This window comes from Ictidomys tridecemlineatus, chromosome 2 (assembly GCF_052094955.1).
Source record: "Ictidomys tridecemlineatus isolate mIctTri1 chromosome 2, mIctTri1.hap1, whole genome shotgun sequence".
Classification (NCBI taxonomy): Eukaryota; Metazoa; Chordata; class Mammalia; order Rodentia; family Sciuridae; genus Ictidomys; species Ictidomys tridecemlineatus.
This window is the reverse complement of record NC_135478.1, coordinates 7,720,194-7,747,025: the sequence shown is the minus strand read 5'-3', so window position 1 is coordinate 7,747,025 and position 26,832 is coordinate 7,720,194. Positions and strand designations below refer to the sequence as shown.

Here is a 26,832-nt window from a genome sequence, read left to right as displayed (position 1 = left end):
CATCTCATCAAACCCAGCCTGATCTCTTGATTAAAGGAAGAAGAGCTGAATATAGTGGAAGGATACATTTTCCAAGGTGTTTTTGGAAAATATTTCTTGACTTTGAGTTATTCAGTATGCTTGGAAGAAAAATGAGGGAACTGTTTTAAATGCATTTGCATCTGAAGGGTGAGGCCATTGGACTGGAAGTTTCAGGATATATCTAACTACTCATTGTTGATGTTTCTGTACATGAGTATACCTTTCCTTTCACATTCTTGCTAGAAATTATTTGTATTATTGAATATTGCCATTCCAACTGGAGTGAAATGGAATCTCAGTACAGTTTTGATTTGTATTTCCCTGACTGTTAAGGATGTTGAACATTTTTTTCATATATTTGTTGTCCATTTATATTTCTTTTTTCAAAAAAATGTCTGTTTAGATCTTTTGCTCCTTTATTGTCTGGCATGATTTAATTTCCAGAACATATAAATAACTCAACAAAATTAACACCTTTTAACTTCTTTAACCTACCATTTTGATGAATAAATTCTCACATATTTCTCTGTTTAATTTCACCATGAGAAATGTGCCTTAACACGAAAGGGGCAACAAATAGGACTTTTTTTTTGAGTTAAAAATAACAAGAGGGTTGCAAATGGTAAAATTGACAACAGATATTTCTTATTTTCCTCCTTTAGAGAAGACTGGGAATTCCATGATAGAAATCAGCACCAATGAGAGAAATTTGAGAGGAGTATCTTTCTCAAACAGAGAATAGTATTTCTGGAGAGATCCCCCAAACCAGTGTTTCTACCAGGTCACATTGCCATCTTTATCATAGAACACTGAGTTTTAAAAACTATTTTATGAAAAGCTATGGGAATCTTTTCAAAATTACAGCAGATATCACAGAATTCTTCATATGACTTATGAGTTCACATTGAAAGAAATTCAAAGGGTAAGGACTTTGTGTATGTTATGAAAATGGGAAAAAATCATCATTATTGCCATCATGTTTCTCTCCTGAAATGGGTAGAATTTATTCATCAGTCTGAAAAATCCTTTAATTGTTATTCATCTCTTTATTATCAGGGAAGTTGTCACATGTTGGGAACTTGGCAATCAGTTTGGAAAGTCTTTAATGACACTCATACTTATTACTACAAATAAATGTTCAAAGGATAGGGAACAGTTCTGAGTATAATCAGTATGGAAAAGATTTCAGTCAGGCTCCAAATGTTGCCTACCAGAAAATGTGCACCCAAGACAAATCTTTTGAGTACCATGTCTGTGGGAAAGCCTTTGTCAATCAGTCACACCTTCAAGCCCACAGGAGAACTCAACAAGAGAAAAAGAATTCAGATGGAAGTTCTGTAGGAAAACTTTTACTCATTCCACAAGCTGTATGATGCATGTTCAAACCGAGGTTGTAAAACTATCCTGCAAATGTGGGGAATTAGAAAATGTTTTAAATATTTTGTCCATCTTAATATTCATATGCAATCCCACACTGAAGAGTATCAGACCCGTTGACAATCTGTAATTCCTGGTACAGCAGAGACACTTAAGAAAGACACATGCGCACACACACACACACACACACACACATTCAGTAGAAAACGAGCACTGTCTTTACTTTTTTCCCTCCTTCTTTTATACAGCATTGTTAATTAAAATAAGGGGAAAGAAAAAACATCCTTTCGTCAGCTTAATCCTTACAAGCATGGATAAACATTCTCAGGAGAACTTTGTTTATGGTCACAGTGCTCCGTATTTTTTATCAATCCCAGGCAAACACACACACACACACATATATAAATTTTACACTTGGCAGAACATTCTTTTCTCCTATCTTCTTAAGACAGCAACAAGGACACAGTTCAAAGAGTTCATACTTTCTCACAGAACTCCTTGTTTTGCTAAGCACAGCAAAACTTAACTATTTGTGTGTGTGAGCTCACAGAAGAGAAGCCATTTGAGTGTCCAGTGTGTTGGGAAACACTCATGCATTCCTCCCACCTTCACAGTCATATGAATATATAAGGAATAAGTCCCTCTAAATGCAGGAACTTTGGCAAGTTTTACTGGGTTATAGGGCTATGAAATCACACAGAGGAGAATGTAAGGAATGTGGGAAAGCCTTCAGTATTTTTGTCACTAAGTAAACATGTAAGGATTCACATAGGAGCCCTATAAATGGAAAGAATCTGTGAATGACTTTATTACAGCATTGTGCCTTAATGACCAGATGAGAAACATTTGGATATCACCAGGAAGGCCTTTGCTGCTTCTTCCTATCTTACTTCATATTTGAGGACTCATAATAGAGAGAAACCTTTTGTATGTACATGTGTGGGGAACCATTTACATGTTCCTACTGGCTTCACATTCTCATGTGAATTCACATCAAAGAGGAACCATGAATGTAAGAAATGTGGGAAGGCCTTCACTGTGAGCTCAGGCCTCAATAAACAAGCTCAAACATACTAGGGGCGGAAACCCTAGGAATAGAGGAAAGCCTTCCCTTTCTTCTCTCAACCCACTAAATATATGAAAATCCACAATGGTTAGAAGCCCTTTAAATCCAACACATGGTCAAAATCCTTTAGAAAGTCATGTTTTAAGAAGCACTTGCAAAATCACACAAAACCATATAAACATACAATTGTGGAAAGACTTAACTGTATTGCCTTTACTACGCATATACTGACTCACATTGTACAGATTCCATATGAGTGTAAGGGACATGGGAAAAACTATCAGTACATCTTCAGGTCTTATTGAGCATTTAAGTCATAACAGGAGAGAAACACTTTGATTATGACCAAGATGGGAAGGACTTTGCTTCCTCCTCGTGTTACTTTACACGTGATAACTCACAGTAGACAGAAGCCCTTTGAATGTAAAGTTGTAGAAAAGTATTTGTGTTCCTCCTATCTTCACAGGCACATGGGATGTAAGGAATGTGAGAAAGCCATTATTTGTTTCTTTTTTTTTATCTTACTGAAAATACCAAAACACACAAAAGGATCCCCACTGGATGTAAAGAATGAAGAAACTCCTGCAGGAAGTAATACACTTAAACCCTCAGTGATGACGAACATTGTAAGTATAAGCAATGTGTAAAAGCGTTAGATGTTCCCCTGTACTTCAAGGACATGAAACAACTTAGTCTAAAGATGCTTCATAATCTAAGGAACATGGGAGAGCCATTGGAATCTTCTCATAATCTGGAATGTAAGCATGCAACCCTGAATCCATATTATGTAAAAAACATGGGCCAGATGTGGTGGTGCATGCCTGTAATTCCAGTAACTTTGGAAGCTGAGGCAAGAGGATAAATACCAGCCTTAGCAATTTAGGAAGGCCATAAGCAACTCAGACTGTGTCTCAAAAAAGGTCTAGGGATATGGCTCAGTGGTTAATGCACCTGGGTTCAATCCCCAGAACCAAAACAAACAAACAAACAAAATACCATGGAAAGCATTTGTTTTCCTTGATGCCATGGATTCCATAAAATGGCACAATTGGATTGACCAGGGAGGCATATTTCCTTATCGACAGACCTGTTTTCAGAGCTCCTTAGAGCAAAAAATAACTTTGCCAAGACTTAGTCCCTCACTGAATTTCTCAGATAGCCATGCCTCTTAGATTGGTGAGGGGTTACCTGAAAATTATTTCAGTATTTTAATAATCATACTAATCTTAACTTTCAGGGTGCTGATTAGATATTTATTTCTCTGGGTGTTCTGATAGATTGTAAAGAAAATGAAAGTATCCTTTCTCAAATAATTTATTCATATATTGCTATTTATCAAGTCTTTGTAACATGCTCAGGAGTGTGTTGTAATATAGAGAAATAGCACAAAAAGAGCTCCCTGTCTAGTAATGGAGAGATAAGTTTACCCATTAAAGATGCTAAAAAGCCCTATGATGGAGGAGATCTTCAGTGAGTAATTGTTTTCAGAGATGTCCTACGACCACTGAATATGGTAGAATATGGAAGACCTTATAATCCTTTATAGGTATTGGTGTCACTTCTTAACAGTGAACATTGGTGGAAATATCACTGTGCTCAATTAGCATATGTGTGATGGTCTAAGAATTGGTTACCTTTGAGGATGTGGCTACAGAGTTCACCCAGCAGGGGTGGTCTTTAATTGATTCAACTCAGAGAAACCTATACAAAGATGTGATGCTGGAGAACTATAAGTACCTGGCCTCAGTAAGACTAGAATCATTTCTTAGAGCTACAAAGGAACAGAAATATGTTATGCAGCATACCTGATCAGAAATGTAGTTTTTTTTAATCACAGGAAGATCTCTTACATGAGCCTCTTCCATTAATGTATCTTTTTCTGTGTACAGAATGTCATCCATTCAAACCCAGCCTGATCTCTTGGTTGAATGAAGAAATTAAATTGATGGCAACAGAAGAAGGCATTTTCTAAGGTGTCTGTGGAAAACATTTGTCATTGAGTATGTGTTGAAGTGTAATCAAGCAGATCACCTTGAATCTGAAGGTACAGGTCATTGGACTGTAAATTTTGGGATATCTTCTGTTTCCCAGTTGTGTTCCTGTAGACCCAGTTACACAGGAGGAGGAGTCAGGAAGATTGCTTGAGGCTAGTTTAGACAACACAATGAGACTCCCTCTCTCCCCCTCCCCACAGCATTGTTGTCATGAACTCAAGCATGGAGATGTCTCACCTAGTGACTTTATTTTCTTGATTGCATACCCCAAAGTGAGTTTGCTGGATAACATTATAGTTATACTATTTTTTTTTTTGGTGGTGCTGGGGATTGAACCCAGACTTCTTGCATGTGAGGCAATATACTCTTTAATATTGTAAAGAACTTATACATTTTTTTCCCATAGGACTACTAATTTGTATTACTACCAGCATCATACAGGGTTCTGTTTCCTTTACCATCTTACCAACATTTGTCATGTGTTGATTTTTTTTAATAATAGTTATCCTCTCATGCATGGGGTTACATCTCATTATGGTTTTCATTTGCATATCCCTGGTGATCCCTGATGTACAGCATTATTTCATATATGCCCATTAGCTATTTATATGAATTCTTTGGAAGAATAGCTAGTCTGGTCCTTTGAATTTATTATTTATTCATCCATTCATTTACTTACTTATAGGTGCTGGGGATCAAATCCATGGCCTTGTGCATGCTAGGCAAATACTCTGCACTGTTTGCCGTTTTTTTTTTTCTAGTGCTGAAGATCAATCCCAGGGCCTTGCACATACTAGAAAAGTATTCTACCACGGTGTCACCCCCACCCCAGCACTTCCTTTACCTATTTTTAAATTGGGCTATTTGGGTTTTTTTTTTCCCTCCTCAGTTGTATGAGTTCCTTATTTATTTATTTTTGGCTATTAACCCATTATCAGATTTATGGTTTACAAATAATATCTCCCATTCTTTACTTTTTTATTTGTTTGATAGTTTACTGTGCTTTTCGAAATTGTTTTAGTTTGATATAGCCTTACTTGCTTATTTTGTTGCTTGTGGTTTGGGTGTGAACTCCAAAAAATCATTGCCAAGGTAAATGTCAGGAAGTTTTTCTTGTGTTTACTTCTAGGAGTTTCCTGATTGCCTGGCCTGAGGTTTAATTATTTAATCCATTTGGGATGGATTTTCGTGTATGGTGTGAGATAACGGTCTAATTGCATTCTCTTGCATGTGTATGTTTAGTTTTCATAGTATCATTTATGAGACTCTTTTTCCTGTTGTGTATTCTTGGTACTTTTGTTGAAAATCACTTGACTGTATGTACATGGGTTTATTTCTGTGCTTTCTATTCTGTTTTATTGTTCTGCGTGTCTGTTTTACCAGAACAACAGTTTGTTTTGGTACTACCTTGCATTGTCAGGTTCATCAATATGAAGAAATCAACTCTGGACTCTGTGGCTGTGGGCGGAGTCAGCATCCAGGCCTAGACCCGCCCCCGCCCCGCCCCCGAAGACCCTGCCCCCGGGCCTAGTAGTCACCTCACCTCCGCGCTTGGTTCTGCCTCCTGCCCCCGCTCTGAGTGGATCTCAGGCTCAGCCGCACCCTCGCGCGAGGAACTACCATTTCTCTGCCATTAGGGGTTCAGAGAGTCTGATGCCCGAACCCCGCAGTCAGTCTCCTCCGGCTGCAAGTCGCAGGCGGAAGTGACGTCATGGCTCGCTTCCGTCTTTTCCGGTGCTGACTCCTGGCAGCTGGGTTCCTTTTCACCTTAGTGGCCCTGGGGCTTCCTACGCCTTCAGGGCTGGGTGCGGGGCCGACCGGCGCTGGAAGGGGGCAGTGAAAGTAGGCGTTTGACCCGGGACGCCGAGGAGCCTCTCGGGAGACACCTGGCTTGCCCCGCCCGCGCCTCCTCCCGGGCTACCGGGTCTGCGAGGCCGCTCGGGCTGTCAGGAGCCACGTCGCGACTGCTGGTAAACGCGCTTCCTCGGGGTTTTTGCAGACACGGCGATTGCTTCTTCAGAAGCCCCGGAGATAGGCTCTGTGGCTTATTCCCGGGGAGGAAAGAAGGTCGGGCAGTTCGGGTCTCGGTGGCTGCGTCCCCGCGTCCCCGCGTCCCGACCTGGCGACCCGCGCGCCTGCGTGGATAAGCTGCGGGGGTGCTTGCCGGCGGCGTTGGCTTCGAGCGCCCTGTATCCATTTCTGACACGTTACAATTAGAGAGAAAGCCGCGTTGGTAGGTGTCCAGGGAGTGCGTGTTTTCGTCTGCAACCGTAAACGTGGGTAGACCGCGAGCCAGTCCACGAAACAAGCACACTCAGCCATTCATCTCATCTGACTGCCGGGTTGTGCCTCCCGCAGAGCTTCGCCACAGTGGCCTGTGGAAGACAGGATGGAGACTTGATTGCACTTAATATTTCAGTTTATCATTTTTCTCTCCAGAAAAATGAACCTTTTTGACTGACCTATTTGAAAAGAAGTATTTGAAAATTGCAGGCATATTGAGCTCTACGTGCTTGGTAATGCGTCTCTTAGAAAATTTTTAAAAATGTTATTCATATATAGGCTGGGTAAAAAAGTAAAAGCATGGTTTTGGTTGTTTTTAGTTCTTATCTCTATTCGAGGTTCATATATTGTAATTGCTTTTTTATTCTCTTTGAAGCTAGAGTAGTGGCTATTGTTTTTGTGTCTTTTAGGAATCACTCTTTCAGAAAGTCATACTTCTGATTGTATTCTCTTGGTATGTTTCAGTGTTTTTCATTTCTTGTTTTCCTTGTAGATTGAAGAATGCCTGAATGGCTGGCTAAGGCATAGTGACAAAATTCAGTGTAGAGCTGTTCTCAGGGAGCTTGTAAATTAGTGGAGGAGGCTAACATGTAACTAAGGGAATAATGGATTTTTACAAATTAACAAAGGTGGAGAACAGTGTTATTCTCTGATCCTCGTATGGGAGTGAAACTAAGAAAAGAATGATGATTAACCCTAGACCAAAACTACAAGATGCTAGAGTTAGCCATAACAGAATGGAGTAGAAGATGTGAAAGCTTTCTATGAATTGTTGGATTATGTTTTTTGCAGGAGAGAGGGACGTGCATCAAAGATTACTTCCAGGTTTGACACTACAGTTATTTTCTATGGAAAATAAAGCTGAGGAAAGAATTTACTCTTTAATATGTAAATGACAGGGAAACTAAGTTATACATATTCAGATGATATAAGGCAAGATAAAACATGAATGTGTGTGTGTGTGTGTGTGTGTGTGTGTGTGTCTGTGTTTTTTTTTTTCCTGTACTGGGGATTGAATCCAGGGCTTTACACATGCTATGTAAGTGCTCTACAACTGAGCTACAACCAATCTTTTAAAAAATTTTTATCCTAAGACAGGGTCTTGCTAAGTTGCCCACATTGACTTGTGATTTCCATGCCTCACCTGCCACAGCCCTGCTGGCTGGGCAAAATAGGGGGTGGTGGGTGGTGGGGGGTGGTGGGGGTTGGTGGTGACGAACAACTTGTGTACTTGGATACAGCAGGATACAGCAGAAGTAGGAGCTGTTTATTGTAGGACAGGAGTGGCATTTATACATTCCACACAGCTTCTCTTAATTAGCATAAACAAGATATGTTAGTCAACCAATAAGAAATTTCCACACTTAATGGCTCGCTGGCCTTACTTCACAAACCACTCCCTCTGGCATTTTGCCAGGCGCCTTCCAGACTTGTTTACAGACTCTAACACTCACCCTCTTGAGTTTTGGGGACAGGCATATGCCACCACACTAGGCTCTTTTTGTTTGTTTGTTTTTCTTTTTAAAAAAATTTTTTAAAATTTTTTTAGTTGTTGATAGTCCTTTATTTATTTTACATGGTGCTGAGAATCGAACCCAGTGCCTCACACATGCCAGGCAAGTGCGCTACCACTGAGCCACAGCCCCAGACCTGTTTGTTTTTCTTTTTGAAATAGAGTCTTGCTATCCTGTCCTTAATGGTCTGCAATTCCTGAGCTCAAGTGATCCTTTTGCTTCTGCCTCCTCAGTAGCTGGGATGTGGGCATGTACCACTGGGCACTGTCATCATACTCTTACTATCTTAGTTTCTTTTAGTCAGGAGCCTATACATGGTTAAAGTAGAGTCTCTGCTCAGGATTTCAATTGATTGCAAACAAGTCATTGTTGGGGTTGCAGTCTCATATTGCTTAGCTAGGGAAGCGTACACAGGGAAAAACCTATTTGTAGACTCACTTGCAGCTATAGATTTTGTTGCTTACTGTCTGCTGGAGTCTGTCCTTAGTTCTTAGAAAATACTTATAGTTTTGCCACATTGCCACTTCATAAGCTAGTTAGAAGAGTATCAGAACCTTAGTGACATAACCTGCACTTTCATTTTAGGGATTATAAAGTAATCATTTGGTAAAGTATTTGTAAAGTTTAGATGTTGTGTATAGGGTCTGGGGATGTGGCTCAAGCGATAGCGTGCTCGCCTGGCATGCGTGCGGCCCAGGTTGGATCCTCAGCACCACATACAAAACAAAGATGTTGTATCCCACGATAACTAAAAAATAAATATTAAAATTCTCTCTCTCTCTCTCTCTCTCTCTCTCTCTCTCTCTCTCTCTCTCTCTCTGTCTCTCTCTCTCGCTCTCTCTCCCCCTCTCCCTCTCTCACTTTCTCTTGAAAAAATAAAATAAAATAAACATCAGGGTCAGTGACCCTCAAAAAAAAAATAGATGTTGTGTATAACAACACCTAAAGAGAGATTGTGGTTGGTGAGTCAAACCATGAGATGACGGGAGAAAGTGGGAGGAGTGTAATAGGAAAATGCAACATGTGAATAGGTGGTCCTTTCCTGGGCTGTGAGTTTGGTGATATGTGGGAAGGAAAACAGTAATCTCCATTAATTTTAGTAATACAGATTTTCCTAGAACTGTATGGAGGTATACATTTGAGCAGAGAAAAAATAAATTTTGAACTGAGAACAATTGGTGTACCAGGAGCATGGCACAAGCAGACAGTGAGTTCAGGAGGAAAAGCAAAATTATTCTATGTCCATTTTGTGTTTCAGGTGACAGTCTGTGGGCATTGTTTTGTAGAGGTTTAAGTGTAATGGGAGAAGCCATCTCCAACAGCAAGTTCCTGAGTTGGGGCTATGTTTTTCTGGGGTGATGTCATTTTTAGCAGTGATACATTGGGCTGAGGTGAAGTCATCAGGGGTGTGGGATTAGGGTATCCTTTTTAAGTAGGTACCCAATGGAGTTAATGTGATCCTCTGGTTGTAAACCAGTAAAGCACCCAAGCCAGTGGTAATAATACCAATGGTTAACAGAATGTTGTTTAGCTATACTTGAGAGAATTTTTTGATTTTGTTATTTTTTTTCCTGCTGGAAGTTTAGATCCTGCTATCATATTTCTAACTCTGAAGAGAAAATGGATGTCCTGGCAAAGCCTTGTTTTATGGCCTAAGTGTATGTGGAAATGTGAGATTTTGATTTACATTTGGGTATCTGTCAGTTAAGAAATTCTCAGAGGGGTTTTTGTTTTTCCTTGAATGGGACAATTTTTAGGTAATGGCCCAGTAGTTTATAATAAATGTAAGAGATGGGGGCATTTGTTGATCAGGGCTTCCAATGCTAAGATGAATACCCCATGTTTGGCTACTTAGGTTGTTTCTAGTGGATGGAAAGCAGCAACTCTCCACTAAACTTCATCATGTATGATAGTCAGCAGTGCCCTAGTCTAAGGACTCCAATTATTCTTCAGTTAATTCCAAGGGACTTTTTAGGTAGTCATGGAGGACACTTTGGTAAGAGGCTGATAACAGGAGAAGCCACTGTCTCTTGCAGGTGGAGTATACCAGAGGTCACATGTTCTGCTCCATGCTGTCTTAAGGAGGCCTTAGTACTCATGCAAAGCTTGTGGGGTGGTGTTTCCATGACCCAAAGCATAATGGGTAGCTGGGTATGGGAGGTGATAGACTCAGGGTTTGTGAGATCCTTTATTTCCAAGAGAAACTGGTAGGTGGCCAGTCATACCTATAATGCAAATAGCAGGAGGGCAAGAGGGGCAGTTCCTTACATTAGATGCCATGGGCAACCAATGGCCACCACAAGTGGTCCAGAGACTTGAGGAGCATTAAAAAAGATTCCCAGAACCTCTATCTCAAGCTGAGTTTTTGTTTACTCTTTTTTTTTTTTTAATTTGAAGGTGCTAATAGGAGTGCCTATTGATTTTAGTTTGGACATAAAATTTGTGAAATTTTACAAAATGTGGACTATTTTGCCAGAACTCAAAAAAGAGTACTAGAAGATATTGCAGTTATTTGTCCTTCATGAGTGTGCCAGTAGAATCTCCTTAGGGAAAGATGTTATCATTATCATACCTATGTTCCTGCAGAAGATGTATGTCCTCTTTGTTTTCAAAGATATTGCAGGGATGCCAGATCTATTGGATGAGGAAAAGGTGTATTGCATGTCTTTGGAGGTGGGGGCAAGCTGCAGCCCAGAGGCTGTTGAAATAGGCACTGAACAGAACATGTTAACCAGATTTATAAGAGGCCAATATTTACTGGGTGTTGAATGGATAGAATCAGAAATTTTAGATGGGGTCCCACCTTAGAGTTGTAGCAACCCATCATGAGGTGACCTTTATTTTCAAATTTAAAAATATGCAAGATTGAGCTGACAGATGGAGCAGCATTAGAAATAATCTCCTCTTTATGAACTGGGATTTATGTAAGTTTAAATCCTTGAGGTCCTATTTTTTTTTTTAAAGAGAGAGAATTTTTAATATTTATTTTTTAGTTCTCGGCGGACACAACATCTTTGTTGGAATGTGGTGCTGAGGATCGAACCCGGGCCGCGCACACGCCAGACGAGCACGCTACTGCCTGAGCCACATGCCCAGCCCCCTTGAGGTCCTATTTTAATTTACACTGGGCCATTGTTAATAAACTGTTTTTAATTAGGAATCCCTGGGCCTCATTTTGTGAAACCAGTTTGTGCTAAAGTCTTAATTATTTCTTATATTTTAGTATGTTTATTACAATGTTTAGCTATCTAAAGGTACAAGCCATTTTTTATTTTTATTTTTTTTTGGTACTAGGGGTTGAACCCAGAAGTACTTAACCACTGAGCCACATCTTCAGATCTTTTTACTTTTTATTTTTTTGATACTGGGTGTTGAATCCAGGCGTGCTTAACCACTGAGAAACATCCCAGCCCTTTTTGTATTTTATTTTGAGACAGGATCTCAGTAAGTTTCTTAGGGCCTCACTAAGTTGCTGAGGCTGGCTTGGAACTTGCAATCCTCCTGCCTCAGCCTCCTGAGTTGCTAGGAGTACAGGTATGTGCCACCATACCTGGCTTATTAGTATTTTTAATGACACTTAAAACTATGTTTAGACAGACATATAATTTATTTGTGTTGGGAACATTCAGATTCCTGTTAATCACTTTGAACTATTCAGTTACTTGTTGTCTACCACAGTTATCCTACTGTGCTATAGATCATCAGAAGTTATTCTTCCTGTCCATCCATGTCTCTGTGCCAATCCATTTTGAAAGATTTTGTGCGTGAGTATAAGAAAAGGAGCAGGATGTGAGGAGAGGTTGCCCAAGGCTTTGGCCCCCATCCCTGCTCCCTTTTTCCTTTATCAGCCAGAGACAGAAACTAAATACCTAGGCATCAAGTGGCTAAAAGCCTAGAACAAAATGAAAAAGGTGAGGGAAGAGACTGTCATCTCAGATGACTCCCAGCTGAATGGGAATAAAAAACTTAAGTATAGTGCAAATGCCAGTTGAACAAAGATAAAAGTGGCCATAGATTAATTAGTAATTTTAATTTCTTTTTTTCTTTTTTGTGGTGCTGGGAATTGAACCAAGGGCTTTGTGCATTCTAGGCAAGCACTTTTCCTCTGAGCCACATCTCCAGCCCTAATTAATAATTTTAATATCAAATTCCTAGGTGCCAGGGGAGAAAATACAAGTTAGTTGAATAGATATGAAAATATTTTATTATAAATAGCATGAATGGGGGGGATTGTGGCTCAGTGGCAGAGTGCTTGCCTCATACGTGTGAGGCACTGGGTTCTTTTTTTGGTACTAGGGATTGAACCCAGGGGTTTGCTGTTCTGTTCCATTGGTCTCTTGTGTCAGCTTTTATGTCAGTAAAAGGTGATTATCTCCACTACTTCTCAATATGGCAGCACCACATAAAATGAATAAATAAAAAAAAATAAAGGTATTGTGTCCATCTACAACTAAAAACAAATAAAAAAATCAATAGCATGAAGTAATTATATGACAGATTATACATATGAAAGAAAAATAAAAGAAGTTCCATAATTTGATCTTGTCGAAAATTAAAAATTTATATATTAAACTTTTATGTAACAAAATATATTTTAAAAAAACTGTTAGGGAGGTTAAGGTAGGAGGATCTCTTGAGTCTAGGAATTCATGGCCAGTCTGGACAACAGAGCAAGACCCTGTCTCAAGGGGGGAAAAAAAAGAGATTAAAAAGGGTGTTAGTTGGGATTTGGGCCTGCACAATGTAGGTTTTACTTTATCTTTAAAGTGTGCTAACATGATCAATTGACAAAATTTCATGAATACATTAATAATGGGGACTCAAATTATAGCTATACCTGAGGATCCCACTAAATTTAAATATTGTTCTCCTTATATTCCTAAAGTTACTCAATATGAGAAAATTGGTATGCTTCTCTTTTAACTGTAGGCTTGACTGGATTTCAGAGTCACATACCCATTGCCCTAAAATACTCCACCTATATCCTCAGATAGAATAAATAGTAATTTAAAACTAAAGTCAGTTTTTGTCATTTACAAATTGGCTTCATTTGTGGGCCCTAATTGAAGTAGTTAATATGGCCTCAAATTAAAGCCCTCCAGGATTAAACCTGGTTATATAAAACATAATAAATAAAAGGTGATTATCTCCACTACTTCTCCATATGGCAGGCCATTATTGCCCATTGTTAAATCTGAAAGTAAATAAATGGTGCCTCATAATGGATGATTGCAATCTTGAAATACCATGGTTTCATCTAGGAAGGCCTCTTAATCAATACTTGGTAGTAGTATTATTAACATTACTGATTGTATTTAATCAAAAACTAGTAATATTTTTTCTCTTATTACAAATTCTGTGTTTTTTTTTTCATTACTTATTTCAGCAGCCTTTCAGCCTCAGTGGGCCTCACCCTCCAAAGTGACACATTTCCTGTTTTACACATGACCTTTGGGATAACTTAACAATGTTGTGATCACATACTATCTTTGCAGACAACACTGACTGTATACACCTTTCTCTAGGACTTACAGGTATGACATTACATTAATAACATTCTCCATGGATATTCATTTAATATACTTCTTGATGACACGAGTTCAGCATCTTTTTGTCCTTTTTGGGTTCTAATGGGAGGATATTCCTCATTTACAAATTTTATATACAAATGAAAATCACCAGGCATTTTTTATTAATGCTCTGAGAAACCCCTTTACTCTAGAGGTTTCTACAACCTCATTTAGTTTCTCTTGGAGTTCTCTGGAGTACTTATGATGCCCACTAGTTGCCCAACACTGTAAGAAATTGGCCCTTATCAGATGGATAGTTTGCAAATCAACTGACCATAAATGTATAGATTTATTTCTGAGTTTGCTGTTCTGTTCCATTGGTCTCTTATGTCAGCTTTTATGTCAGTACATGCAGTTTTGCTTGAGATTTCTGAGCTGTGTTCTTGCTCAGAGTTCTTTGGCTCTGGTGAGTCTTTTCTGGTTTTATGTGGATTTTAGGATTTAAAAAATATTTCTGGTGGAAGTGCCATTGGGATTTTGGAAAGGTTGTCATTAAATCTGTAGATCACTTGGGTAATTTTTTTTTTCACCTGCCCAAGCCCAAAGAATAGACTAAAAGATACAAGGAACAGTAAAAATTGAGGCTTTACTTTAATAGTAATCTTACAAGATCAGGTGCCTAGTGGTCAGGGACCCCCACATTGGGTATAACTAGTGATTTATCCCCTAGAGTGCAAGATCTCTCCACTGGTTCCTCATTGGCGGAGTACTATAGAAGGCACAGTCATTCCGAATATCACCAAGGTTTTGCTGTCTCCTATTGGGTTTTTTAAAGAAATATACCTTTAGTTTTCCCCATCTCCCTTTGTTCTCTTGTGATGGGAAAGCCCCCTTGGATTGAGTGCACCCAGTTTCTCTCTGTTGGTCAGGTGGTGGGGCCTTCCTTCTCGCCAGCGATTTGTCAAGGGGCTGTGAATTTTTACCCTCTGTGTTAACTGCCTTGTGATTTTCCATTCTGATCTCCTCTCCAGCCACCTTTCTTACATCGCAAATGATTTTACATTTAAGGCTAAATACCTGTATTCTGAAAATGGACCATTGGGATTTTCTATTTTTCAAAAATCCAAGGCCTTGGGCATGCTAGGAAAACCTTTCTACCACTGATCTAAACCCTAGCCCAATAAGGACATTTTAATAATTCTGATCTATGAATATAATTGTCATTTTCTTTTCTTTTTGGGTGATACTGGGGATTGAACCTGTTGCCTCACACGCTAAGTCAGGCACTCTATTCCAGAGCTGCATCGTGTTTGGTTGTCCTTTTCCATTTTTTAGGTTGTTTTCAATTCTTTCATCAATATTTTATAATTTTCAGAGTACATATTTTTGATCTTCATGGATAGATTTTTTTCTTCAGTATTTTTTTTGTAGTTGCTGTAAATGGGATTGTTTTCAATTTTTTTTTCAATTTTTATTTTATTTTATTTTATTTTTTTTTGAAAAGGTATATGTATTTAAAGTCTTTTTTTTTTTAAGAGAGAGTGAGAGAGAGAGAGAGAGAGAGAGAGAGAGAATTTTTAACATTTTTTATTTTTTAGTTCTCTGCGGACACAACATCTTTGTTGGTATGTGGTGCTGAGGATCGAACCCGGGCCGCACGCATGCCAGGCGAGCGCGCTACCGCTTGAGCCACATCCCCAGCCCCTCAATTTTTATTTTGAGGTGATTTCAAACCCATGGTCTTGTGCATACTTGGCAGGAACTCTGCCACTGAGCTACATCCCTAGTCCCCAACCATGTTTTTTGTTTTGTTTTGTTTTGTTTTGTTTTAATTTTTGGGATTGAACCCAGGGCTGCTTAACTACCGAGCCACATCTCTAGCCCTTTTTGTATTTTATTTAGGACAGTGTCTCATTAAGTTGCTTAGGGCCTCACTAAGTCTCTGAGGCTGGCTTTGAACTCATGATCCTCCTACCTCAGCTTCCTGAGCTGCTGGGATTATAGGCATATGCCACTGTGCCTGGCTGTCTCCAGAATTTAAAAAAAGTATTTTTGATCTGAAGTTTGTTGAATCCACTGATATAGTCTTCGGCCACACCACGCTGAATGTGCCCAATCTTATCTGAATCTACTATGTGGAACCTGTGGATAGAGAGGGCTAACTGCATTTTGTTGAGGATATTTGCATTTATGTTCATCATGCATATTGATCTATTTTGTTTTTTTGTTTTGTTTTGTTTTTGAGTACCAGGGATTGAACTTGGGGGCATTCAACCACTGAGCCACATCCCCAGCCCTATTTTGAATTTTATTTAGAGACAGGTCTTACTGAGTTGCTTAGTGCCTCACTTTTTTGCTGAGGCTGGCTTTGAACTTGTTATCCTCTTGCCTCAGCCTCCTGAGCTGCTGGGATTACAGGCATGCACCACTGCACCCAGCATTATACGTATTGATCTGTAATTTTCTTGTGTCATATTGTCCTTGCTTGATGTTTGATGAATAATAAGTCATACTTATTGATAAATGGTTGATATCTACAGGAACACATATAACCTTCTATACAGAGGAACAGAGATTGCCACCATCCCCTTAAATGTGTAAGCTACTTTGATGTGTCCTTGGAATCACAGGCCTATTTCACCATCAGCCCTATGAGATGGAAGCCATTGATTTGTCCTGTGGTAAGTTCTGCCGATGTTATTTTTCAGAGACTCTACTTTAGGTGCCCCCGTATAGTATATTTCTAGTTCTCTGGGCTTGATGCTGCTGCTTGTTCATTTCAGGGATACTAAAGTCAGCAGAGAGGGCTCTTTTGTAAGTCAGCCCCCAGGTATGTTTGCTTTAGTTATAGGTGCTACATGATTTCATTATGAGTTCTATCACCACAGGCAGTTAAAGAGGCGTATTTCTCAGGGTTTATAGTTCTTCATCTGTAAAATGAGACCATTAAACTTTTTCTGATGGGTGGCATGGCTCAATATCTCTTTTTCTGGCTCTAGTTGTGACACATTGCTCTGGCATTGTAGCATTTATTTATTTTTATGTGGTGATGAGGATCATTGCCTCCCATGTGCTACACAAGCACTCTACTGCTGAGCCACAACTCTAGCCCCGTTTTTTTTTGTACCAGGGATTGAATCCAGGGTGCTTAGCCACTGAGCCACACCCCCAACCTGTTTTATTTTTTTATTTTGAGACAGGGTTTCACTAAGTTGCTCCAAAGCCTTGCTAAATTGCTCAGGGCCTCTCTAAGTTGCTGAGGCTGGCTTTGAACTTGTGGTTCTCCTGCATCAGACTCTTGAATTGCTGGGATTGATAGCTGTGCTCCATTGCACATTTTTACACAAATGCCTATAGGGATTTACTTATGACCATCAAAACTGAGAGTAATCTAAATGGGGCATTATCCATGTACCTGGAGAATGAATAAACTGGTATTTCCATACAATGGAATCCTACTCAGCAATAAAAAGGAATGGACAGCTAACATCTGCAGCCACATAGACAAATCTCAAATGCTTCTACTAAATACAAAAATGACAAACTCATGCTACATACCTTATGATACCAATTACGCAACATTCTGGATCAGGTGAGTCAACACACTAGTTTGTGGGCCAAATCTAGTTCCATTTTTATACAGAATGTAAGCTAAGTATTTACATTTTTAACTAATTAAAGAAAAATAAAAATTTTAGAGGGGCTGGGATTATGGCTCAGCGGTAGAGCGCTCACCTTGCATGTGCAAGGCCCTGGATTCGATCCTCAGCACCAAATAAATAAATAAATAAATAAATAATAAAGATATTGTGTCCATCTAAACTAAGAAAAAAATTATAGAAAATTCAGAGTCCAAAATATTGAAATACAACCATGTTCATTCTTTTACATTTTATATATTATCTTTGGCTGCTTTCCTACTATAGTGGCAGAGCTGAGTAGTTGCTACAGAGATTATATAGACCAGAAAGCTTAAAATATTTATATGGTCCTTACTAGAAAGTTTGCTGGCTAATGCTACTATGACAAAGAACAGCTCAGGGTTGCCAGGGTAAAGTGGTGGGGTTGACCAGGAGGGCTTTGTCCAGAGGGTGACAAAAGCATTGTATCTTATCTGTGATAGTTACATGACTACATTAGTTAAAAACTCAAAGCTTGACAAAAGTGGATTTTTAAATACTTTTAAAATAATTTTTAAAAAACAAGAGGAACAGAAAATGTCAGTGGTTGCCAGAGGGTAGGGGATAGGCAGCACAGGGTAATCTTTTGGGTGATGTGGCTGGCACAGTGATAGATGTCTGTAATTCCAGCTATTAGGAAGGCTGAGTTTGAGACTAGCCTGGACAACATGAGATCCTGTCTTAAACAAAACATAGCAAAATGAAAATTCCCCCAAATTATACATTTGTCAAAATTCATAGACTTGAAACTAAAGAGGGTGATTTTACTGGATGTAAATGCAGAAGAAGCATTTCTGTGTTTCATTTGATAATCTGGGAGCTTCTCTGGGAATATAAGTGGGCTTTTGGTTTTTGGTACTGGGGAACCTATCCTGGTGCTGCTAAGTATATACCCACTGCTGAGCAAAACCCCCAGAAAGAAATGCTTGCTTTTTTTTTTTTTAAAGAGAGAGTGAGAGGTGAGAGAGGAGAGAGAGAGGAGAGAGGAGAGAGAGAGAGAGAGAGAGAGAGAGAGAGAGAGAGAGAGAGAGAGAGAGAGAATTTTTAATATTTATTTTTTAGTTCTTGGTGGACACAACATCTTTGTTGGTATGTGGTGCTAAGGATTGAACCCGGGCCACACGCATGCCAGGCGAGTGCGCTACCGCTTGAGCCACATCCCCAACCCAAATGCTTGCTTTTAACTTTCACAAAACTCTCAGGTAATAAGCAAAGGATTAGAACAAAAGGATCCTAAAACTAGTTCCACAAAGCATGTTACTATAAAAATATGTACAGATCTTTAATAGAAAAGTATATTTCTTTTTTTATTTTATTATTTTTAAAAATTTTTTTTAGATGTTGATGAACCTTTCTTTTGTTCATTTATTTATATATTTGGTGCCAAGAATCAAACCCAGTGCCTCACACATGCTAGGCAAGTGCTCTACCACTGAGCCATAACCTCAGCCCAAGAAAATTATATTTCTTTACAATAAAATTTTGAATAGTCAAAATTTTAAAAAAATACATAAACAGAGGTGAGAGGCAACGTATGACTTAGGAACTACATATTTAGCTAAAACTAAATTCAGTTCTTTATGAGAACTAATTTCAGAATATAAATCATATATAAATCTACAGCTTATCCAGAAGCTCTTCAGATTCTGTCTGCAAGTTCAAGGGGAAGTACAGTGGTGTCAGCTGCAGGGTGGCCTGTCACTGCAGTTGCACTATTTTCCCTTCAGCTTTTCATGGCATAGATGCAGGAGATGCGCAGTCTTAGCCATGAAGGAATATGCTGTACTGGAAGTTTCTGGAAAAGGAGACCAAAGCCACATGGTGATGTGCTTGCTTCAAAGGAACAGGGCTCACCCAGGAGGGTCCTCGCCAGGCGATTTCTAGATTTCACTTCCGTCATCATCGTCCTCATGCTCTTCCTTTTTAAACATTTTCAGGTACTTACTAGCTAAAATCTTCTTTGGTAATATATCTACAAGAAACTGAGAAGTTTTTGACTCTTCTGCAATATTTGCTAAATTGCTGTTAAGTCAGTGTTCTTTCTTTTCCACGACTATATTGGTAGGATAGGTGGCTAGGTACTGAACAGAGACCTCCTTTAACTATGCACTGAACTAGTAGGGCTTGAAACCATCTAGAGAAAGTTGAAGCAATTAAACACCATCCAGCCTCGGCACAGGAAGGCTGTGGTCCTCACTCATCCACACAAGTTGCTCCAGGACCAGCAGGGGCTGGGCGAGCCACACACATCCTGGCTCCCAGCCATTCTGCCTACATGTGGGCAAGGCGAGCCCTGGGGACTGTGGTGGCTACCTCAGCCCCTTTGCCACCAAGCAGGCCGGCAGCAGAAAAATGGACTGAAGTCTTTTTGGCCTGGTCAGGGAACAGTGGACATCCTCTCCAGTCTGCACGTTTGACTGTGGACCCTGTGTACTGGGGTCAGCAGGAACGGCGCAGTGCCTGTGAACATGGGTTGTGGCGGGGCTAGCGTGTTTTCCTGAGTGGGCTGGCTTATGTGGGAATTTTGAACTAGAATGGAATGACCTTTAGGCATGTAAGTGTGGGAATAATGGTCACCTCTGGATTTTTATGTCTTTTTTTCCCCTCTTCCTACTAGACTTATTTTCTAGGGACCCCATTTGCCTTCATGAAGAAAAGACAGAGGCAGAAAGGATGGTGGTTGATAGCCTGACAAATTGTTACCAGGTAGGAAGAATGTACTATCCTCCCAAATGGCATACTTCCTTGCTCCAAGAAGATATTTTCATCTAGATGTTCTTGTCTGCAAGGATTCTTAAAGCATATAAAGTCTCCCTGAAGGACTGAGTCCAAGTTGAATTTCTCCTGAGAATGCAGCCTCTTATATTGGGGAACAATTATCCTGAAAATCATCCTGGGATTTCTTTTTTTTTAAATATTTTATTATTATTTGTTTAGTTGTAGATAGACACAATATTTTTATTTTATTTTTATGTGGTGCTGAGGATCGAACCTAGGGACTAGCACGTGCTAGGCGAGTACGCTACCACTGAGCTACAACCCCAGCCTGTCCCGGGATTTCTTTGCACCAACTGCATGTCTCATATTTTGCTGAGGGTTGTGATAGATGATACGGAAGGTGAATGTTTCATTTTATGAAAGACTTTATTTATTTATCATTTATTGAATGTATAAAATGTGATATATGTGTGAATATATATATATATATATATATATATTTTTTTTTTTTTTTTTTAACTTTAATTTATTTTTTTATTTTTGGGTATTGGGGATTGAACCCAGGGACACTCAACCACTGAACCACATCCCCAGCCCTTTTTGTATTTTATTTAGAGACAGGGGCAATTCTCTTTGAACTGGCGATCCTCTTGCCTCAGGTTTCCAAGCTGCTGGGATTACAGTATGCCATGGCACCCGGCCAGGAGTATATTTTAATAGAGGAAAGTAAGATGAGAAAGAGCTCCTGGTCTGGTTGTGGTGAGATACATTCATGTTTTCAGTGTGCCATTCAAGCCATATTAGTGGAGAGGATGAATAGTGGGTGAGTGTGCAAACAAAGAGTCTCTAGAACCATGAAACTCTGAGGTAGATATTGGGAGAACTTCCAACTCTGTTTAGGCATTGGGTTATCCATTCTCATTCTCAGTGAACTTTATGGAGATGTTTCTTGGCTCAAACTGGAATGTGTGTGTTATAGGAGTCTGTGACCTTTGAGGATGTGGTTTTAGACTTCACCCAGGAGGAATGGGCTTTACTGGACCAAACTCAGAGAAACCTGTACAGAGAGGTGATGCTGGAGAACTACCAGAACCTGGTGGCTGTAGGTAAGACTGCCATCATTACTGCATCTCATAAAACAGAAGTATGATGTGTTTTTACTGTTTTGCAATATCAGTGATGTCAACTGTGAGGAAAATAACTGGCATAGTCCCAGTCCCAATATGTTGTTATCTACTGTGGTGGTTTTTAAGATGTGGTCCTAGGATCAATAGTTTCATTATTATTTTCTCATTAAAGTGTATCTTCAGCCTCCATCTTTGGTGTACTGAATCAGAAACTCTTCAGTTGGGACTCTGTCATCTGTGTTTTAACAGTTCCTCCATAGAATCTAATACAATGTAAGGTTTTAAGAATGACTTGTTTAGATTTTCCCCATGTTTACAAAATCTTTTTGTTTCACTTTATTTCCTATTTGATTAACATTTAGGGCTTTGTAAATGTCTACATAATCATCAGTATGGGTTTCAGGGATCAGATATTAAGAGGTGGTATTTGCATATGAAGTCTTTTTTCAGTAATCATTTCACTTCTGTCTTTAGAACCATAGATCCTAAATCATGGGAAAGTTTATGATCTCTTGAATGAGGCACTTCCATTAATGCATCTTTCCTCATGTACAGGATGTCAGCTCATCAAACCCAGCCTGATTTCTTGTTTGGAGGCAGAAGAAGAGTTGAGGACAGTGGAGAGAGGTGTCATCCAAGGTAAGTATTTGTGAAAAATATTTCTGACCAATGGGAAGTTCATTATGTTTGCAGTATTATAAGGAATTTTCTTTTTTATGATGCCAGGGGTGGAATATAGGGTCTTGAACATGTTAAGCAAGAGCTCTACCACTGGGGACACTTTATTTTTTGCAGTACTGGGGTTGGAACCCAGGGGAGTTCTACCATTGAGCTACATCCCCAGGCCTTTTTTAAAAAAATATTTATTATTATTATTTTTCCAGTTTTAGGTGGACACGATATCTTCATTTTATTTTTATGTGGTACTGAGTATCGAACCCAGTGCCTCATGAATGCTAGGCGAGCACTCTACCACTGAGCCAAAACTGTAGCACCCCCAGCCCTTTTTATTCTTTATTATAAGACAGGGTCTTTGCTAAGTTGCCCAAACTGCCTCAAACTTTCAATCCTCCTGACTCAGCTTTCAGAGTTGCTGGGATTAGAGGCCTGTACCACTGCCTAACCAGAGGAAACTAAAAAATACCCTTTGAGTGAGAAGACTGAGGCCATTGGACTTGGAAGCTTTGGGATATCTTCACATTCTAGTACTCCATTACTTCCCGTTTATTCCAGACATTCTTACTGTCTCAGCCAGTGACTTGTTCTTTTTTCTTTGAGTTTATGTTTTTCACGTATGGTTTTTGTTCATACCTTTCTTAGTTTCCTTTCCTAATAATACTGTTTCTGTTTAATAGGACATTTAATTTTCAGAATAAGTTATTAATTTCTAAATTTTGACATGTCCTTATGACTGTCAAATTTTATTTTATTTTAGTTATTATTGTCATTATTTTGTTACTGGGAATTAAACCCAGTGCCTCATACATGCTAATACCAAGCTGCTTCCCTTGCCCCTTGAATTTTAGATATAGCCAAACTACTTGAATATATTCTGGCTTTGTTTTTTAGCATATTAATATGAAAACAGATACAAATGAGATGTATCATTTTTAACTTTTCCAACTGACTATTTTATCATGGAAACACTTTTTTTTTTTTAATATGGAACGCTTCACGAATTTGCGTGTCATCCTTGCGCAGGGGCCATGCTAATCTTCTCTGTATCGTTCCAATTTTAGTATATGTGCTGCCGAAGCGAGCACTCATGGAAACACTTTTATATGTTTTTCTGTTTTCAGAATGGGCAGCACTTCGACAGGATGTGTTTTGGTTAAAAATGACAAGTGGGATACAACTGGTAAGATTCACAATGGATATTTCTCTTTTATTTCTTAATTGTAGATGGACAATACTTTTATTTTATTTATTTATTTTTATGTGTTGCTGAGGATGGAACCCAGTACCTTACGTGTGAGGCAAGTGGTCTACTACTGAGCTGCAACCTCAGCCCTGAATATTTCTTATTTTCCACATTTAGAGAGGAATGGGCATTACATGATGGAAATTAGTGCCAGCGAGAGATATTTGGGAGATATAACCTTTACCCATAGGGAGCAGGTTTCTAAAGAGATGCCCAGAACCTTAAAACTTCAGAGTTTCCTCATGGATATATTACCACCCACAGAACTGGACATTGAATGTTTAAAATAATCTTAAGAAAACCCACAGAGATTCTTTCACAGAGCAGATGGCATGGGCATTTTGCAGTAGGGTTCCTTTACTCATAAGCAGTGAAACTCAGAGGGCAATAACTATATACATATTTTTTGAAAATAACAAAAATCATAATCATCATAATGTTTTTGTCTTGACATGGGTGAAATCTACAAATAAGTTTGAAAATTTTCTTATTCACCATTCATTTTTTATTTTTGAATCAATAGGCAAGTTGCCACAATGGAGAGGAGCTGTATGACTTTAAGCCACATGGAGAAATCTTCAAAGGACACTCACACTTTCTGACAAACATGGGTACTCAAAACAGAGGGAACACTTGGGATTATGATCAGTTTGGAAATGACTTTCCTACTCTGCACAAGGAAACTTCTGCAGAGAAACTCGCTGTGTTCAGTCAATATAGAAAAGATTGCAGTGTGACTCCTAATGGTGCTTATCAGGCAACTTGTATGCAAGCCAGAGCATTTGAATGCAGTGACTTTGGGCAAGCTTTTGTTAGTCAGTCTCACCTTCCATCACAGGGTAGAATTCACAGTGAGGACAAATTGTTCCAGTGGGAGCAGTGTGGTGATGCCTTTAGCCACTCCAGAAGCCGAGCTACACATGTGCAAACATACACTGGGAAAAAAGCCTATGAGTGTAAGGAATGCGGGAAAAGTTTTAAATATTCTGCCAATCTTAACATTCATATGCGAACCCATACAGGAGAGAAACCTTATCAATGTAAGGAATGTGGGAAAGCCTTTTCTAGGTGTTATCCACTAACTCAGCATTTAAAAACCCACACTGAAGAAAAGCCCTTTGAATGTAAGGTTTGTGGGAAATGCTTTAGAAATTCTTCATGCCTTAATGATCACTTTCGAGTTCACACAGGAATAAAACCCTACAAATGTAAGGACTGTGGCAAAGCTTTCACAGGGCGCTCTGGCCTTAGTAAACACTTACCGATTCACACTGGAGAGAAACCATATGAGTGTAAGGAATGTGAGAAAGCCTTCACTTCATCCTCAGGCCTTATCAAACACATGAAAAGTCACACAGGAGAGAGACCCTTTGAATGTGACCATTGTGGGAAAGCTTTTGCTTCTTCTTCATCCCTAATTACACATTTGAGAACACACACTGGAGAAAAGCCCTTTGAATGTAAGGTATGTGGGAAAGCATTTACGTGTTCTTCTTATCTTCGCATTCATATGCGAACTCACACTGGAGAAAAACCCTACGTATGTAAGGAATGTGGCAGAGCCTTCACTGAGCGCACTAGCCTCACTAAACATTTACGAACACACACTGGAGAGAACCCCTTTGAGTGTGACATGTGTGGGAAAGCGTTTGCATGTTCCTCCTATCTTCACAATCATGTGCGAACTCACACGGGAGAGAAACCTTATGTATGTAAGGAATGTGGGAAAGCCTTCACTGTTTCCTCACACCTAAGTAAACATGTAAGAATTCACACAGGAGAGAAACCCCATAAATGTGAGGCATGTGGGAAAGCCTTCACTGTGCGCTCAGGTCTCACTAAACACGTACGAACTCATACTGGGGAGAAGCCCTATGATTGTAAGGAATGTGGGAAAGCCTTCACTACATCCTCAGGCCTCATTGAACATATAAGAAGCCACACAGGAGAGAAACCCTACGAATGTGACCAATGTGGGAAAGCCTTTGCTTCCTCCTCATATCTTATTGCACATTTAAGAATCCATACTGGAGAGAAGCCCTTTGAATGTAATATGTGTGGGAAAGCATTTACGTGTTCCTCCTACCTTCACATTCACATGCGAACTCACACTGGAGAGAAACCCTATGAATGCAAAGAATGTGGGAAAGCCTTTACTGTTTACTCACACCTAAGTAAGCATGTGAGAATTCACAGTGGAGCAAAACCCTATAAATGTAAGGATTATAGGATGGCCTTTAGTAGTTCTTCTCATTTTACTGAGCATATGGAAACACTGGCGAGAAACCCTTTGGATGTGAGGGACGAGGAACCTGCTTTAGGAAGCCCTCTTGCCTTAGTAATACATTCAGATTCACAGTGGCAAGAAACCTTATCAATGTAAGCCATGTATAGAGTATTCATCTGTCACAGTTCACGTCAAAGTCCTGGAAGAACTCACATTCCAAGCTGCCCCATGATCTTAAGAAGTGTGGGGAAGTCATCAGAAGCTGCTCACAATCCAACATGCAAGAACTCATCTTGAAGCTGTACCATGTCAGAAACATAGAAAGCTCTCAACTATTTTTTGGGATCTCACTGTGGAGAGAAACCTTATAGATATAAGATATGGAAAAGTTGTAGTTCTGCTAAGTGTTCTGATGGTCACCTACGATATCCAATGGAGAAAGAATTCATGAAAGTAAAAAGTATTTGCAAGTCATTTTTTATATTACATTATTCTTCAATTTTTAATAAACGTGATATTCACACTTAAGAGAAGTTGTTCATCTATGGGATATGAGAATTGCTTCCCTGGATCCTGAAATGCTGTTGGAAGTGTGGTTTTCTTTGTGGCGGTATAGATTTCTTTTGAACATTTGGCAGTTTCAGTATTTCAAATATTTTGAGTATTTGTGTATTCTTACCACTTTTCAGTTTTAAATGTTTAATTACTGCTCTTTTACCTCTTTTAGTTTTTCTCCAAATATTACTGAGATATGACTGATAACTAAAATTGTATATATTTAGGATATAGAATCTGATGTACAAAATATGTTTGTGAAACGATTACTACAATCAAGCTAATTAAAATGTCCCTTATGCTATATGGTGACCTTTTATTTTTGGTGTTGTGTAACACTTCCTACTGTCTTAGCACATTCAGTTTTACAGCACATTTTTTTATTAACTATATTCATCATGCTGCATATAAGGTCTCAAGAACTTACTCATAACTGAGAGTTTTTACCATCTCATTTATCCCTTCCCCTAGCTGCTGGTTATCACAATTGTATTTTTGTTTCTGTGGGTTTTAGGTTCCTTTTTTGTTTTGTTTTTATTTTTTTGTTCTTTTATATATACATGACAGTAGAACGTATTTTGACATACATACATGAAATATAACTTATTCTAATTAGAATTCCATTTTGTTATTGACTTTTATATTCTGTATTTAAGTATGATCACATAGTATTTGTGTTTTTTTATCTGACTTATTTCACATAGCATAATGTCCTTTAGATTCACCCTTGTTGCCCTAAATGGCAGAATTTTCTTCTCTTTTTAAGGGTAAATATTCCCTCCTTCCCCCCCCCACACAAAACAACATACAATTTCTTTATCCCTTCATCCATCAAGGAA

The 26,832-nt window shown here is 39.1% G+C and overlaps 1 protein-coding gene, 1 long non-coding RNA gene and 1 other non-coding gene across 6 annotated transcripts; 1 reads left to right on the top strand and 2 right to left on the bottom strand.

Moving 5' to 3' along the window:
• Positions 1–1,047: 1,047 nt before the first annotated feature.
• Positions 1,048–6,173, bottom strand: LOC120891623 (uncharacterized). Its single transcript, XR_005736113.2, has 2 exons — positions 6,002–6,173; positions 1,048–1,425 (listed from the first exon to the last, which is right to left on the bottom strand). It is a non-coding gene; the product is annotated as an uncharacterized LOC120891623 (long non-coding RNA).
• Positions 6,174–6,289: 116 nt separating this feature from the next.
• LOC101958605 (uncharacterized) lies at positions 6,290–26,297 on the top strand. Of its 4 annotated transcripts, XM_021733826.3 has the most exons (8): positions 6,315–6,428; positions 13,642–13,789; positions 16,306–16,446; positions 20,063–20,151; positions 21,143–21,269; positions 21,846–21,929; positions 23,090–23,148; positions 23,735–26,297. In XM_021733826.3, exons 3-8 carry the CDS (start codon positions 16,422–16,424, stop codon positions 25,592–25,594), a joined length of 2,244 nt encoding a protein of 747 aa, XP_021589501.2. In that variant the 5' UTR covers positions 6,315–6,428; positions 13,642–13,789; positions 16,306–16,421; the 3' UTR covers positions 25,595–26,297. The 4 variants fall into 4 exon arrangements, with proteins under 4 accessions (XP_005336165.2, XP_021589505.2, XP_021589501.2 ...); XM_005336108.5 differs by lacking the exon at positions 13,642–13,789 and having other exon boundaries at positions 6,290–6,428; XM_078028795.1 differs by lacking the exons at positions 6,315–6,428; positions 13,642–13,789 and adding an exon at positions 19,173–19,382.
• On the bottom strand, positions 22,947–23,053 carry LOC120892160 (U6 spliceosomal RNA). The gene has a single exon (XR_005736810.1). It is a non-coding gene; the product is annotated as a U6 spliceosomal RNA (small nuclear RNA).
• Positions 26,298–26,832: the final 535 nt, after the last annotated feature.

Coding starts and splice junctions, on each gene's coding strand:
- LOC101958605 (XM_005336108.5), top strand. CDS start 16,422: ATGGAAGCCATTGATTTGTCCTGTG. Junction 21,270..21,845: donor CCAGAACCTGGTGGCTGTAG/GTAAGACTGCCA, acceptor CCTCATGTACAG/GATGTCAGCTCATCAAACCC. Junction 23,149..23,734: donor TGACAAGTGGGATACAACTG/GTAAGATTCACA, acceptor TTGAATCAATAG/GCAAGTTGCCACAATGGAGA.